The sequence below is a fragment of the Urocampus carinirostris genome, chromosome 1 (assembly GCF_059441175.1).
Source record: "Urocampus carinirostris isolate Australia breed hairy pipefish chromosome 1, RoL_Ucar_1.0, whole genome shotgun sequence".
Lineage (NCBI taxonomy): Eukaryota > Metazoa > Chordata > Actinopteri > Syngnathiformes > Syngnathidae > Urocampus > Urocampus carinirostris.
The window spans coordinates 43,063,894-43,077,976 of record NC_142349.1 but is presented as its reverse complement, the minus strand read 5'-3'; the positions used below and the strand labels follow the sequence as shown (position 1 = coordinate 43,077,976).

Below are 14,083 nucleotides of genomic sequence, written 5' to 3'. Positions count from 1 at the left end.
TCACATTTCAGAGATTTCATCATAATGTTTAATTGAACAACTCTAAAGAAACATCATTTTGACACAGTGAGAGGTTTCTAAGTGTGAAGCTTACATCCCAGTGTAAATGTATTTTTTCCCCCAAAAAAATTCAAAATGTAGCCATTAGTAGCTAAATCCCTGGTAACATTGAATTAGCATGCTGAGTGCTGTAAATATAGCGTAACACAAATTTATGAGGAAATTCGTTGAAAACGCTTTTAATTGTCGATTCCAAAAAATTGTAATTGTTTTTTTGTTGCAGCCCTAACTATGTTAAATGTTTTATCTTGCTCAAAGATGAACAAGATACTGAACACGGCGGTCGTTGATCCTGATACTGTCATGATTACCCAAGTGGAGCCACCTGGGGTAATCATGTGGCGCGCTGGAATGTGCTTCCTGATTGGTTAATGCTCCCTTTTTAAACGCGTTACGCGGAGAACTCTTGGTCGGAGGATTACTTTTTACCCCGTTTGACTCGCCTGATTTTCCTGTGTCTTTTTACTTGTTTACCTGATTCTGCATGCCTCCGATCCGACCTGCTTCCGTTCCACGCTACGATCTTCTCTTCAGTCCCGGTAAACTCGACCTGCTTCCGTCCCACGCTACGATTGGCTACGTGTCCCGAAGCTGTCTTCACGGCGTTGCTGCTGACGTTCGACGGTCATCGCGTCTCCCGCTAACCCTGTACGCTTCCCCAAATAAAAGACTTGTAACGAACGCTCTGGGGTCTCCTGCTCTGTTCTGGTCCGCCCTGACAGAATCCTCCGACCAGAATGGACCCCGCGTTCGTACATTTGCCCCCTGACCACTATGAAAGCCTGATTCAGCAGCGCAATTCCCCTTCAGAATGTGCAGTTCGGCAAGTCCTTTCCGACGTGGCAAAATTGGCTAAGGCACCTCCGGCCGTATGACTGCGCAATGACTCCCATGCCTACCTGTTCGACTCCCATGCCTGCCTGTTCGACTCCCATGCCTGCCTGTTCGACTCCCATGCCTGCCTGTTCGACTCCCATGCCTGCCTGTTCGACTCCGCTGCCTGCCCGCCCTGAGTCCGACTCTTCTGAATCTGCCCGCCCTGAGTCCGACTCTTCTGAACCTGCCCGCCCTGAGTCCGACTCTTCTGAACCTGCCCGCCCTGAGTCCGACTCTTCTGAACCTGCCCGCCCTGAGTCCGACTCTTCTGAACCTGCCCGCCCTGAGTCCGACTCTTCTGAACCTGCCCGCCCTGAGTCCGACTCTTCTGAACCTGCCCGCCCTGAGTCCGACTCTTCTGAGTTGACTCTCCTGATTTTCCTGTGTTACCCTGTGACGTGCCGTGGGTTTATTTTTATTTTTTCCTGGGGAACTTCTGGAGCCGTTCCTTGAGGGGGGGGTTCTGTCATGATTACCCAAGTGGAGCCACCTGGGGTAATCATGTGGCGCGCTGGAATGTGCTTCCTGATTGGTTAATGCTCCCTTTTTAAACGCGTTACGCGGAGAACTCTTGGTCGGAGGATTACTTTTTACCCCGTTTGACTCGCCTGATTTTCCTGTGTCTTTTTACTTGTTTACCTGATTCTGCATGCCTCCGATCCGACCTGCTTCCGTTCCACGCTACGATCTTCTCTTCAGTCCCGGTAAACTCGACCTGCTTCCGTCCCACGCTACGATTGGCTACGTGTCCCGAAGCTGTCTTCACGGCGTTGCTGCTGACGTTCGACGGTCATCGCGTCTCCCGCTAACCCTGTACGCTTCCCCAAATAAAAGACTTGTAACGAACGCTCTGGGGTCTCCTGCTCTGTTCTGGTCCGCCCTGACAGAATCCTCCGACCAGAATGGACCCCGCGTTCGTACATTTGCCCCCTGACCACTATGAAAGCCTGATTCAGCAGCGCAATTCCCCTTCAGAATGTGCAGTTCGGCAAGTCCTTTCCGACGTGGCAAAATTGGCTAAGGCACCTCCGGCCGTATGACTGCGCAATGACTCCCATGCCTGCCTGTTCGACTCCCATGCCTGCCTGTTCGACTCCCATGCCTGCCTGTTCGACTCCCATGCCTGCCTGTTCGACTCCCATGCCTGCCTGTTCGACTCCGCTGCCTGCCCGCCCTGAGTCCGACTCTTCTGAATCTGCCCGCCCTGAGTCCGACTCTTCTGAACCTGCCCGCCCTGAGTCCGACTCTTCTGAACCTGCCCGCCCTGAGTCCGACTCTTCTGAACCTGCCCGCCCTGAGTCCGACTCTTCTGAACCTGCCCGCCCTGAGTCCGACTCTTCTGAACCTGCCCGCCCTGAGTCCGACTCTTCTGAACCTGCCCGCCCTGAGTCCGACTCTTCTGAGTTGACTCTCCTGATTTTCCTGTGTTACCCTGTGACGTGCCGCGGGTTTATTTTTTTTTTTCCTGGGGAACTTCTGGAGCCGTTCCTTGAGGGGGGGGTTCTGTCATGATTACCCAAGTGGAGCCACCTGGGGTAATCATGTGGCGCGCTGGAATGTGCTTCCTGATTGGTTAATGCTCCCTTTTTAAACGCGTTACGCGGAGAACTCTTGGACGGAGGATTACTTTTTACCCCGTTTGACTCGCCTGATTTTCCTGTGTCTTTTTACTTGTTTACCTGATTCTGCATGCCTCCGATCCGACCTGCTTCCGTTCCACGCTACGATCTTCTCTTCAGTCCCGGTAAACTCGACCTGCTTCCGTCCCACGCTACGATTGGCTACGTGTCCCGAAGCTGTCTTCACGGCGTTGCTGCTGACGTTCGACGGTCATCGCGTCTCCCGCTAACCCTGTACGCTTCCCCAAATAAAAGACTTGTAACGAACGCTCTGGGGTGTCCTGCTCTGTTCTGGTCCGCCCTGACAGATACTGCATTTTATTTAACATAAAGAAGTTTGTGTGTTTATTTTTCTTATATATCACCTTCGTGATATACTGTGTGTTTGTTTTTAAAGTCTATAGTTGATGTCAATATGAATGTTCTTGTCCCATGTTTTTGTGAAATTGTGATCCAATTGAGGCGTTAACTTGTATTTGGCTTTAACCATGGCAAGCGATCAGGGAGTCATGTGTCTGTTTCTGGTCGCTGTGTGGGATTTAGCTGACGTGTACAAGAGCAGGAAGCCAGAGTCAGTCCATATGTCGCGGGAAAAGAGCCGGAGTCAAAAATCATTCTTCACAGAAAGTCAGGCAGAGATAGCGGCACTTTAGGCATGTTGCCATATCTCCGTTTATTTGTTGTGCCTTTAAGCTTTACAAGCCAACTGATATCAGTTGTCGCTTTACTTCAGCTTTTTCGGATATAATCCTGAGTCTATTACTAGAGTCATTACAGTCACCTTAGTGAAATTAAAGTGTTTCAGTGCAGGTAAGGACTCCATATGGCATCTGTTAAGTCAAATAAGAGAGCGGTTTTGCTCTCCCACAAGCAGCTGTTTGGACATTATCACCATTTCACTGTTGGTGTCCAAGGTCCGACGCGTCTTCTTCGTATGCAAAAGGAGCATTTACAGTAAATCATGGCAGCAGGGAACTGAAGGAGTCTCCTTTGGTGCTCGAGCTGATTGGTGCTCAAAAGAGATCTTGTGAAGGTTTTGACACTGGAAATGTAATCTGAGGGTAGAGATGCTAAGCTCTCCACTCAGTGGCTTTAATCTTCTTTAGGACTGCAGACTATTACTATGAGCTTTGGTGGAAGTGCATATCACTGTGCATAACTATGGCATTATGCTCACAATCCAGCACTTTTTATAAGTGCCACAAGGGGACTGTGCTTTATTTGATGAGTTTGATTATAGTGCAACAAAATGGTGTACACTACTTGAAATCAATTGACAGACATCAGAGGTGCAACTGGCTTTCACTCTTTTTTTGCCTCATACTTTCAAACGGAAGTGTTGGCTGCAGTGTGTGTTCTTGCAGCCAGTGCAGCGTCACTCCTTTATTCTGTTTATAAACGTTATGTCCATTGTGTTGCTTTGTGACATGTAATGCCAAAGTTAATTAATTTATTCTCAAGTTCCAAGGTTGTTATGTGGCAATGCTGTCGTGTGCTAACAGACAACTCAGTGTTAACTGAGTCAGACGATGGTGCGAGAAGCTTAGTTCTGACATCGAGTCACGCTTTGACCCGTGAGGGGAGCAAAGCGCACTTAGCGCTGTTGCTGAATCATACAGACGTACGCTAGTCAGCCTCTTGTGACACCTCCCTCACACTCAACCATTTCACTGATAACAGAAATTAATTTAATGTACTGGCACACTTGGAAGATATAAATATGGTACTTTTAATTAAGCAAAGATGAATGAAGGCAAAGATAATGTTTCCATTTTCCAATTTACTATAAATTCCAAGACATAAAGGATCTAATACAGTGGCACACTGACTTTTGGAAAGAGTCTCTCACTCTCATTGGTCTTGACTGAAACATTTAATTATTTGAGGGGGTTTGTAACTTAATTTGGGGTTTTAAGCATAACTGATGGGAAAACTTTACAACACTGAGAACAGTCATGGAAGAGCTTCTAAGATTCATCTTTCCTTCTTGGATATTAACTTAATACAATGTAAAGTGCTTTTTGTTGTGAATAAAAGAAGAGTGTGTTTGAGGGGACAGTTATGGATTTTTAGCAGTTCCGATTTTATGGTAACATACAAGAAAAAATAGCTAAGAACTAGGTCAGACTTCAAATCAAACTTTTATGTCTAAGTGCCACTGTACAGTATATACTTTTTTCAATGCACCTTTGTGCATTTCTTTGCTGGGGGTTTAAAATGAGCGAGGGGGAACTAAGAGGTTTTTCCTAGGCCGAACTGAGAAGAGAAAGTGTTTGGATTTAAAAGTGACGTCTGGAATCATAAGATGCTCATACATCACCAGGCAGCTCTCAAGGACATTGAGGAACCAGGCGGAACAAGATCAAAGACCCGCCCGCAGTCTCAGAGTACTTGACCCCAGTCTTGACCCAGTTGTGAGGACCCCCGCTCGCTAGAGTGCTTTTATCCCTACTGAGAGGAGAAGGTCAAGATCATCTGACAGGTTTTTTATAACACCACCAAGTCAGAGTAAAATAGCATCAGTCCATAATCACTAAAAAAAGGACTGCACAAATGCTATTTTCAGACCTGAGCATGAACCAGAGTCGGGGTCAACATAGTATAGCACCCTGCCAAATGATCCATATTAGGACGGTTTTGTTTTTTCTACAGTGTGTCTAAACCACAAATAATTGTCTCTAGGATTTAGCAGTAAAAGACAAGCCGACTTAGGGTTTTCCCCTAGTCTCGTTTTTTTTATTGATTCACATGGAAAGTGTAGCAAAAAGGTAATACGTCAAGTTCACAAACTGCAGCCTTCCACACAGATGGCAGCATTTCTTCCGTGTTTGCTAATATATATGGACGTGTCCAAGTGTTTCTATTTGGCAAAAGTAAGATACCTGCTTCAAGTGATGATCTGGTCTGGAGCTGCAGGAGCACTTTAGCGCTCCTCAATGGTCAACAGTCACTTACAAAATGATGGAGAGGGTCTTTCTGAACATTACGTAATAGAGATTGACTGTTTATTTTGCTTGTTGATGAACAGCAACTGAAATGAATGAATATTTGATCTTTACCAGTGCTGGAGCGTAGAAAGTACAACTCCATTCTTATCCAAAACAGTGGTCAGCAACATTTTCTGTGCCACAGAACGGTTTCATGTCTGATTAAATTCTAGCGGCCGGGCCTAATGATAAGATTAGTAATGATAACGATATTATTAATAAGCGCAGATCTATTGAGGAAACACTAGACCCATGGGGATTTAGGCGACATAGGAAAGGGCAATGGATTTTTCATCATCATTGCGTTGTCTGAATGCTTTGCCATAATGCTCCTTTACTATCAAATTAAATCCAAATATATCATTATGGGAAATAAATTAGCCAAAATAATGTTGCACCATGAATAGAAATAGTGTGATGATGAGATAAAATCCAACGCCTTTTGCCTTGACGCAACAAATTCTAGTAGTCATGTTAGGAATCTGTGGTGAAGGTAGAGAAATTGTATTCTGTTATTTCATAGCAATGCTTCTGAGTACAGACATGGTCTAGCTGCGGTTGATGGTGGACGCATCAGGTTAGCACTGCTCGTTCTATGCGTTTATACTGTCATTGGCGTCGGTTTTAAGAGTATTGTTAATTATTAATTTTACAATTCTAACCATTTTAACATAGTTAGAAGTAAAGCAGCCGAGTCCTGCCATGGCCGGGCATTATACCGGCGGGCGGAGACGTAACTGCGTGAGATTCTTGCTCAAAGATGTTGTGGCAATTTCGGAGGGAATGTCAAGGACGGATTTTATTAACAAGTTTGTTGAAAAGATTCTGAAGTTTAAAAAGGAGGAGGTACATGCTGTCATAAAAATGACTTCTGGCAAAGGCTTTGATGTGAGTTTTGAAACGGCAGCTCTTTATCAAGAGTTTTGGAATCGCTTTGAGGGAGTGAGGTCCCAGTTTTCAGGATTTACAGTGGAGAAGCTGACTGATAATACTAACAAGATTGTCGTTGTTAGAATGTTTAGTGAAATGATCAGTGCTGATGACGTCTGTTATTGGTTGAGTAGATACTGCTCAGTAAAAGGCCAGGCTATGAAGGTGAGGTGTGAGAAAGGCTATTGGAATGGTGCCTGGAGGGTACCAGTCCAACTACGGCAAGATCCTCAGGGCTTTCAGGGAATGAAACAAATTCCGTCGACTATATTCCTGGGGGAAAACCGTGGCTTTATCCACTATCAAGGGCAACCGAAACTCTGTCGCAAATGTGGTGAGCATGGGCATCTGGCTGAGGTATGTGATCGAATTTTTTGTGGAAAGTGCAGAACAATTGGACATTCCTTTGAGGAATGTAGCAATAGCAGAAAATGCAATCTCTGTGGAGAAACGAATCACCTCTTTAGAAACTGCCCGAATTCGTTTGCTAACAAATTGAAAGCTAGGAAGGCAGTTAACAAAGACAACAAAGACAATGAAATGATGTCAGACAACATAGATAATGAAATGAATAAATGTCACAAAGACAATGAAGTGAATAAAGATAACAAAGACAATGAAATTAATAAAGTCATGGAAATACAAAATGAAAATGAACAAGAAATTAATGAAGTTATAGAAATACCCAATGAAGATGAACAGGAAATGAATAAAGTTATGGAAATACCCAATGAAATTGATCAAGAAATGCACAAAGAAATTGGACAAGACAAACAAATTGAAAAAACAGATGTACCTACCAAAACCCCTGGAGCAGAGACCAGAGAATCAAAATTGAAACAGGAAGAACCTGGAAATTCTGATTCGATTTCTCATAAAATACCTGAATTTGGACATGACAAACGAATAGAAAAAGCAACTGCCACTCCGAAAACACATACTAATCAGGAAGGGCCTGGAAGAGAGTTCAAATTAGCAAATTTGTTTGCTACGCCATTGCCGGGATTTGGAGAAGTCAAACAAATCGAAAAGACGAATGACTCTCCAAAAACCCATACGGGCACTGGAAAGAGGAGTAAAAGTAAGACAAAATTGGGAGTGGTGAAAAAACCAGAAACAAAGATAAGAGATTTAGAAGAAAGCCGATTGCCGGTGAATAAGCCCACAAGGGAACTGTATGAAGTTGAGACGGAGGAAGTCGGGGAGGGAAAAAATCTGACCCTTAGTGGGCAAGGAAGTAAGAGACCCTTTGATAGGTCCTCTGGCTCACCCCCTAACCCAGAAAAAAGGGGAAGACCTGGAACCACAGACAGAGAGTCAGAGGGTCCCAGAGTTTTCCCCGGTGAGTCTCAAAATGAGGTACTACTCTTAAGTGATGTGTCTGACACAGGTGACACTCTCGATGATCTCGATGATCACCAAAGAATGGACTCAGATCCCCCGGTTTTGTCTAACTAGTTTAAATACTTTAACAACAATTATGAACATTACATTCTCTACTATCAATGTGAGAAGTGTGAGATCAAAGGTTAAGGCTCACAGTGTTTTATCGTTCTTAAAAACTATCAGAACGGATGTGTTTTTACTACAGGAATGCTGCATCCCCTTTCTAAAAAATTATAAACAGTGGGAAGAGATTTGGCCATATCCGTCATTATGGAGTGGCTCGAATGAAAACCGTAACGATGGGGTAGCCATTTTAATAAACAACCCTCAACTCATCATAAAGGGGAGTACTGTGATGAGAGACGGACGCGCAATCTTAGCAAGACTTTCTTATATAGGGAATGATTTTAACCTCATTAACATATACGGCCATGCCGACAGACAACTCAGGTACGAACTTTTAGAGGACATCCAGTCGCATATGCTAGGCCATCAACCACTAATCGTGGGAGGAGATTTTAATTGCATCCTAAGTAGGAAGGATAGAAAGAGGAATGATGAGGAGTTTAAAGTAGATAAAACATCAACTTTATTACAAGACATGTGCCGGACATTTAAACTGGTGGACTGTTTCAAATCCATACATCCAGGAGAGGAGGGCTTCACCTGGTTCAGTAGTGACAATGCCAGAGCCTCTCGAATAGACTACATATTTACGAGGGGTTTAGCACAGAGTGATGCAAGATTAATTCCAGTTTTTTTTTCGGATCACTTGCTACTGTCCTGCTCTTTCTCATTTCCTTCAGGTATGACTGTTGGGAAGGGTTTATGGAAGTTAAACTGCTCCCTGCTGGAGGATGAGGCTCTAGCCGCACAATACAGGGAGCTGTACAAAGACTGGCAGACCCTTCAAGACTCGTATGATTCACGAGCACAATGGTGGGAAATGACAAAGAAACGAACACAGACCTTTTTTAAAAATGCAGGGAAAAACAAGAAACTCAAAGAGATGAAACGCATGTCGGGACTACAAAGAAGACTCCAACGCTATTTCATCCTAACAGAAAAGGGGATGGACTTTAATGATGAAATCAAAGAGATCAAACAAGAACTAAACGCTTTGGCGGAAATAAAGAGCAAAGGCATCATAATAAGAAGCAGAGAAAGAGAAATAGAAGAAGGGGAAAAATGTACACGCTACTTTTTTAAAAAAATTATGGGCAAAAATGAGGGGATTTTTAAACTTCAAAACGAAAACGGGCAAATAACAAAGGAAAGTAGTGAAATAACCAGATTGGTCGAAGACTACTACAAAAAATTATTTGAAAAGAAAGAAACATATGAGAATGAAATGGGGCATGTATTAGATCATATTTCAAGATCAGTGCGTCAAGACCCCTTTTTAACATCGGACTTTACCCAAGACCAACTGAATGATTGCATAAAGACTATGAAAAAAGGCAAATCACCCGGGGAGGACGGACTCAACCTCGAATTTTACCGGACTTTTTGGGATATTTTAGCACCAGATCTGTTAACTGTTTTTAACGAATTTTCCAGTCGAGACCATATGCCAGACAGTTTCAGAATCGGGATAGTTACTCTATTGCACAAAAAAGGAGACAAAATTGACTTAAAAAACTGGCGACCCATAACGCTTTTAAACGTGGACTGTAAAATTTTCAGCAAGCTTCTAGCAACACGAATGTCTGTTGTCTTGGGAGACTTGGTTGATCCAGACCAAACCTGTGCCATTGTGGGAAGGAAGATCAGCGACAGTCTCATGCTGATCCGTGACACCATTTGTTATGCAAGAGACAGATACATGCGACTAGCGGTCCTAAACCTAGACTTTGAAAAAGCCTTTGATCGAGTCTCGCACCAATACCTCTTCAGGGTATTGCAAAAATGTGGTTTTCCCCAAAAATACATCAATTGGGTAGGACTGCTATACCGAGACATCTACAGCAAATTCATGATTAACGGGAATTTATCGGAAGCAATCGAGATCAACTGCGGTGTACGTCAAGGTTGCCCTATGTCTCCCCTTCTCTATGTTCTTTGCATTGAACCTTTGGCACAAATGTTAAGAAAAGATAGATTTGTCGAAGGCATCAATATCCCAGGAAGTGGGGGACAAATTACCAAGTGTGTTTTGTACATGGATGATTTTAATATTTTGTGTACTGACCGCGCATCTGTTGAAAGAGCCCTTGACTTGACTGACCTGTTTGGGAGGGCGTCTGGGTCAAGGCTAAATAGAGAAAAATCACAAGTGAAGTTTTATGGAATGTGGAAAGAGACAGAAAAGGCAGGACTCCCGCTGACGGTGTTAAAGACAGACCAGAAAATCCTAGGGATAAAGTTCAATGCGGATGGAGGAGGCGAGACCAACTGGGATGACGTGACAAGGAAAGTTAAGCAAAAACTTGTTTTTTGGTCACTAAGAAAACTGACAATAGAGGGGAAGGTCCTAATCATCAAAGCGATCATCCTCCCAATGCTTTTGTCAATCAGTTTAATTTTTATGCCTAAAAGAAACGTGCTGTTACAAATGGACCGAGCCATCTTTCGCTTTGTCTGGGGCTCAAAGTGGGAAAGGATAAAAAGAGATACAATGAAAAAGAAAAAGGAAAAAGGGGGGAAAGGAGTGCCTGACCTCCAGCTTTTCCTGGGAAGCAAATATGTCTCTCTCCACTTCCAAAACGCTGTGGGCCCACCCAACAACCCGAAAAGTCAAGCAATGACCCGTTTTTGGATGGGCTCATATTTGCGGAAGCTAAAGCTTGTACCAGACAATCGTTTGATTCCAGTTTCGTTTAACTTGCCACCAACACATCTCTTTATTCGGGATTTTTTGAAGAAGTTTGATTTGGAAACACAAGAATGTCACACTTTACAAAACCACAGGGCCCTTATTGCTATTGTGCAAGAGCGAGCTACAGTAAGCCCTGTGCGGGGGCTTGCGTTTGGCGAATCCACAACGGTTTGGAGCAACGTCAATCATCCTGCCCTCCCAAACAGACTACGAGACTTGTCATGGATGGTGGCTCATGAAGTTCTCCCAGTCAGAGCTGTAATGCACCACCGAGGAATGTCAGCGACTTCGACGTGCCCTTTGCCAGCAGGAGAGGTCCCTGATGCACAGTACGTGCTTTACGGGGTGAGTCGGTCGAGGAGGCATCGGAACGACTTTGCCAGGGACTGGCTCACTCTCGCCGCCATCAAGGACGCCATCTGGACCTCCAGAAACCTGCTGGTATGGAGGTGCAGGCAGATCCCCCCCGTGGCTGTGCTCCAAATGGCTGCAGATACCATACAATCTGCGAGCGGCGGGCCTAGGACGCAGCCATAAAGAAGACTCGTCTGTACCCACCCGGAGGGGGGAGCCGGAGCTACACTGTGGGAGTCCCGGCAGCAACGGCCTGGGTTGTGGAACCCAGAAGGGAGAGGACCCACGCAGAATGGAAAGGACCCACACAGAGGACTGGAAGAATGCTGCTTGGGAGGGTGGGATGGCAGAGCTATGCCCTTGCACAATAGTATTGCCTTTTACACGCTGGTTTACTACTGTTAAAAGAAAATAACTCTGAAATTGTTTAATTGATGTTGAAAATGTCAGGAAAAAATGTTAAAACGTCATATCGTCACGTCATATTGTCAAATATAAAAAAAATGTGAATATGCTTGATGGATGTGTTTTGCTGCTGTTGGTGTCGGTGGATTTGTTCAGACCGAGGACAATCGACTTTGGCCTGGACGGATCTATTGACACTAACAAAGATGTTATATAATGAAATTGTGAATATGTTTGATTTTCGAGAAGGTTTGTTCAAACCTCACTTTGTGTTTGCTGTTAAAAACGTAATATTGGAATATAATATTGTGAATGTGCTTAATTGCTGTTGAGATTGTCATGATTGTTTTCTGTTCTTAGTGTCAATAAATTTGTTCAAACCAAAAACCAAAAGTCAAATAGAAAGGGTTTGACTAGGTGGTTGTTCAAACCTCACATAGCTTGGCCTTTGGCTAAGTTGATTTTTGCAATCCAGAGATGGAATAAGAGCTTGCTCTGTCCACTCCACGCATCGGCCCGGTATTGCAGTACCTCCGGGAACGGTGCATTCGCAATGATCGCAGCAAGGCTTTAGGGCTAGGACCTTAGCTTGGCCTTTTGGCTGAGAGTAAGTGTCCCGGCTCCTAGGCTTAGTAGCGTATTATGAACTGACCGATAACGGATAATGGATAATGAATAACGAAGATAGAACAATAACCCTTAAAAACCCCAAAACCCCCGCTTCACAATCACCACCGCAATCCGGGAATCCACAATTTTGGTTCAACTCCTGCTGCATCCAATGCCGAGCAAATAACGATGGAATACTAACGTACGTGCACCCAAACATTGAGTTTGTTATTGGCTGAATAAAATATATTTAAATGCTAAAATCTGTATTCATATTTTTTTATTCTTTCTGTGTGGCCCGGTAACAAATGATCCAGGTACAGGTCCGTGACCCGGTGGTAAAGAAGATGTCTTTTCAGGTGTCGGATTATATTTCTATGTATTAACATATTTTGTTTTACAAAATGTGGTTTACAAAATATGTTGATGCATTGGATATGATTTCTGGTAGTAACAACATGATTTTCTTTAATAAAATATGATTAAGGTTTGTCATAGTATGGCTGTTTAATATTCAACATCCAAAAGCACACCAGGGCCAAAGCTGTCCTAGTTTATTAAGTCAATAATAAAACATCAAACAAATTAAAATCTGTTGTGAATCACTGACTAAACCTAATTCAATATGTATCACGATGTTTGATTTTAAAATGTGTTGATTGATTTGGTTTGACGAAATTATGACTGATTTTCTCCTTTAAAAATGTGTTGTTACTAATACATCTTGGTTAACTCCAACGAGCTAACCCTACCCAGCTAATCTTTGACAGCTTATTGGTCTCCACGAGGAGGTTCAAATTCCCTGATCATACTGAAATATTTCACTAGAAATGCTGGAAGATGTGGCAACTACTTTTGCCATTGTTGATTTGTATGTCATTTTCTTCGAGCAGGGCGAGGGCTCTAACTTCTTGCAACTGGGCTCGTCCATCGAACAACAGATCAACGGCATGTTCAAGGTGATGGAAGAGTACAACTGGGACAATTTCGTGGTCATCACTAGCTTGTACCCAGGCTATGAGGCCTATGTGGATTATGTGAAGTCTTACATTGACACTAGCTACTTCATGTGGGAGCTCCAAGATGTGCTAACATTTGACATGTCTGCCGACACCACCAACGACATCCGTACACGACGGCTGCTACAGCAGATTGACGCCCAGGTACTCCTCGTGTACTGCTCCCACGAGGAGGCCCAGTATCTCTTCACCATGGCAGCCGAGGCTGGACTGGTCGGGCCAGGATACATCTGGATCCTACCCAGCCTGGCGGTCGGCAACCCTGACATGCCGCCACCTGACAGCTTCCCAGTGGGACTCATCAGCATCATCACTGACCGATGGAGGATGAGCCTGAGGAAGCGGGTGCGGGACGGCGTGGCCATTGTAGTGAAGGGCGTTCAGAGCTATCGGAAACAAAGAGGCTTCTTGCCAGAAGCACACAACGATTGCCACAACCCAGTCAAGACTGTGGCCAACGACACACTCTTCAGGTAAGTCGTTGATCGCTGAGCAATCAACCTTTTTTTTGGAAGTGATCACATATTATTTATTGATATTGATGAGAACATGCTCCTTTTCTTCATGCCAAAACTATGTTGTTGTATGGTTGGTGACCCCTGCTCTGTCAGAATGCAGCTGCATGCAAACTATTTCAATTGCAGCAAACCCAGGAACGATCTGTAAACAATACCAAACACCAATTCCTAAATTGGCAAGGATATTATGGCAGTATGTTTATTTGTGTAGTAAGTCATTTATGAATTGGATAGTCAAGCCATTATAGGAATGCTCTCAGGGAAAGACTCATTCATATGCATGTTTGGATTGAGTCGTTCAGCACACAGAAATAGAGGGAAAATGACATCCAATGCTAATGAAATTCCGAACGGGGAAAAAAGGGTCAAGGAGGGACTGAGTGAATATATTGACGTGACAGGAAAACATGGCGTCATCGTCTGGAATAATATTTGCTCACACGCGCTCTTATTTTGGATGTTTTATCATTTATTAGCTCAGTTGATAGTATCTCCCCCTTGT

General features: G+C 43.9%; 1 protein-coding gene and 1 pseudogene across 1 annotated transcript in view; both read left to right on the top strand.

Annotated features, from left to right (window-relative positions):
- Window positions 1-14,083, top strand: part of grin2ca (glutamate receptor, ionotropic, N-methyl D-aspartate 2Ca) — a 109,446-nt gene that overhangs the window by 51,527 nt on the left and 43,836 nt on the right. Inside the window, exon 3 of the mRNA XM_088340465.1 lies at window positions 12,938-13,536. Within this exon, the coding sequence (XP_088196591.1) occupies window positions 12,938-13,536 (599 nt within the window). The remainder of the gene's footprint in view (window positions 1-12,937; window positions 13,537-14,083) is intronic.
- Window positions 11,872-11,988, top strand: LOC148374749 (U2 spliceosomal RNA; annotated as a pseudogene).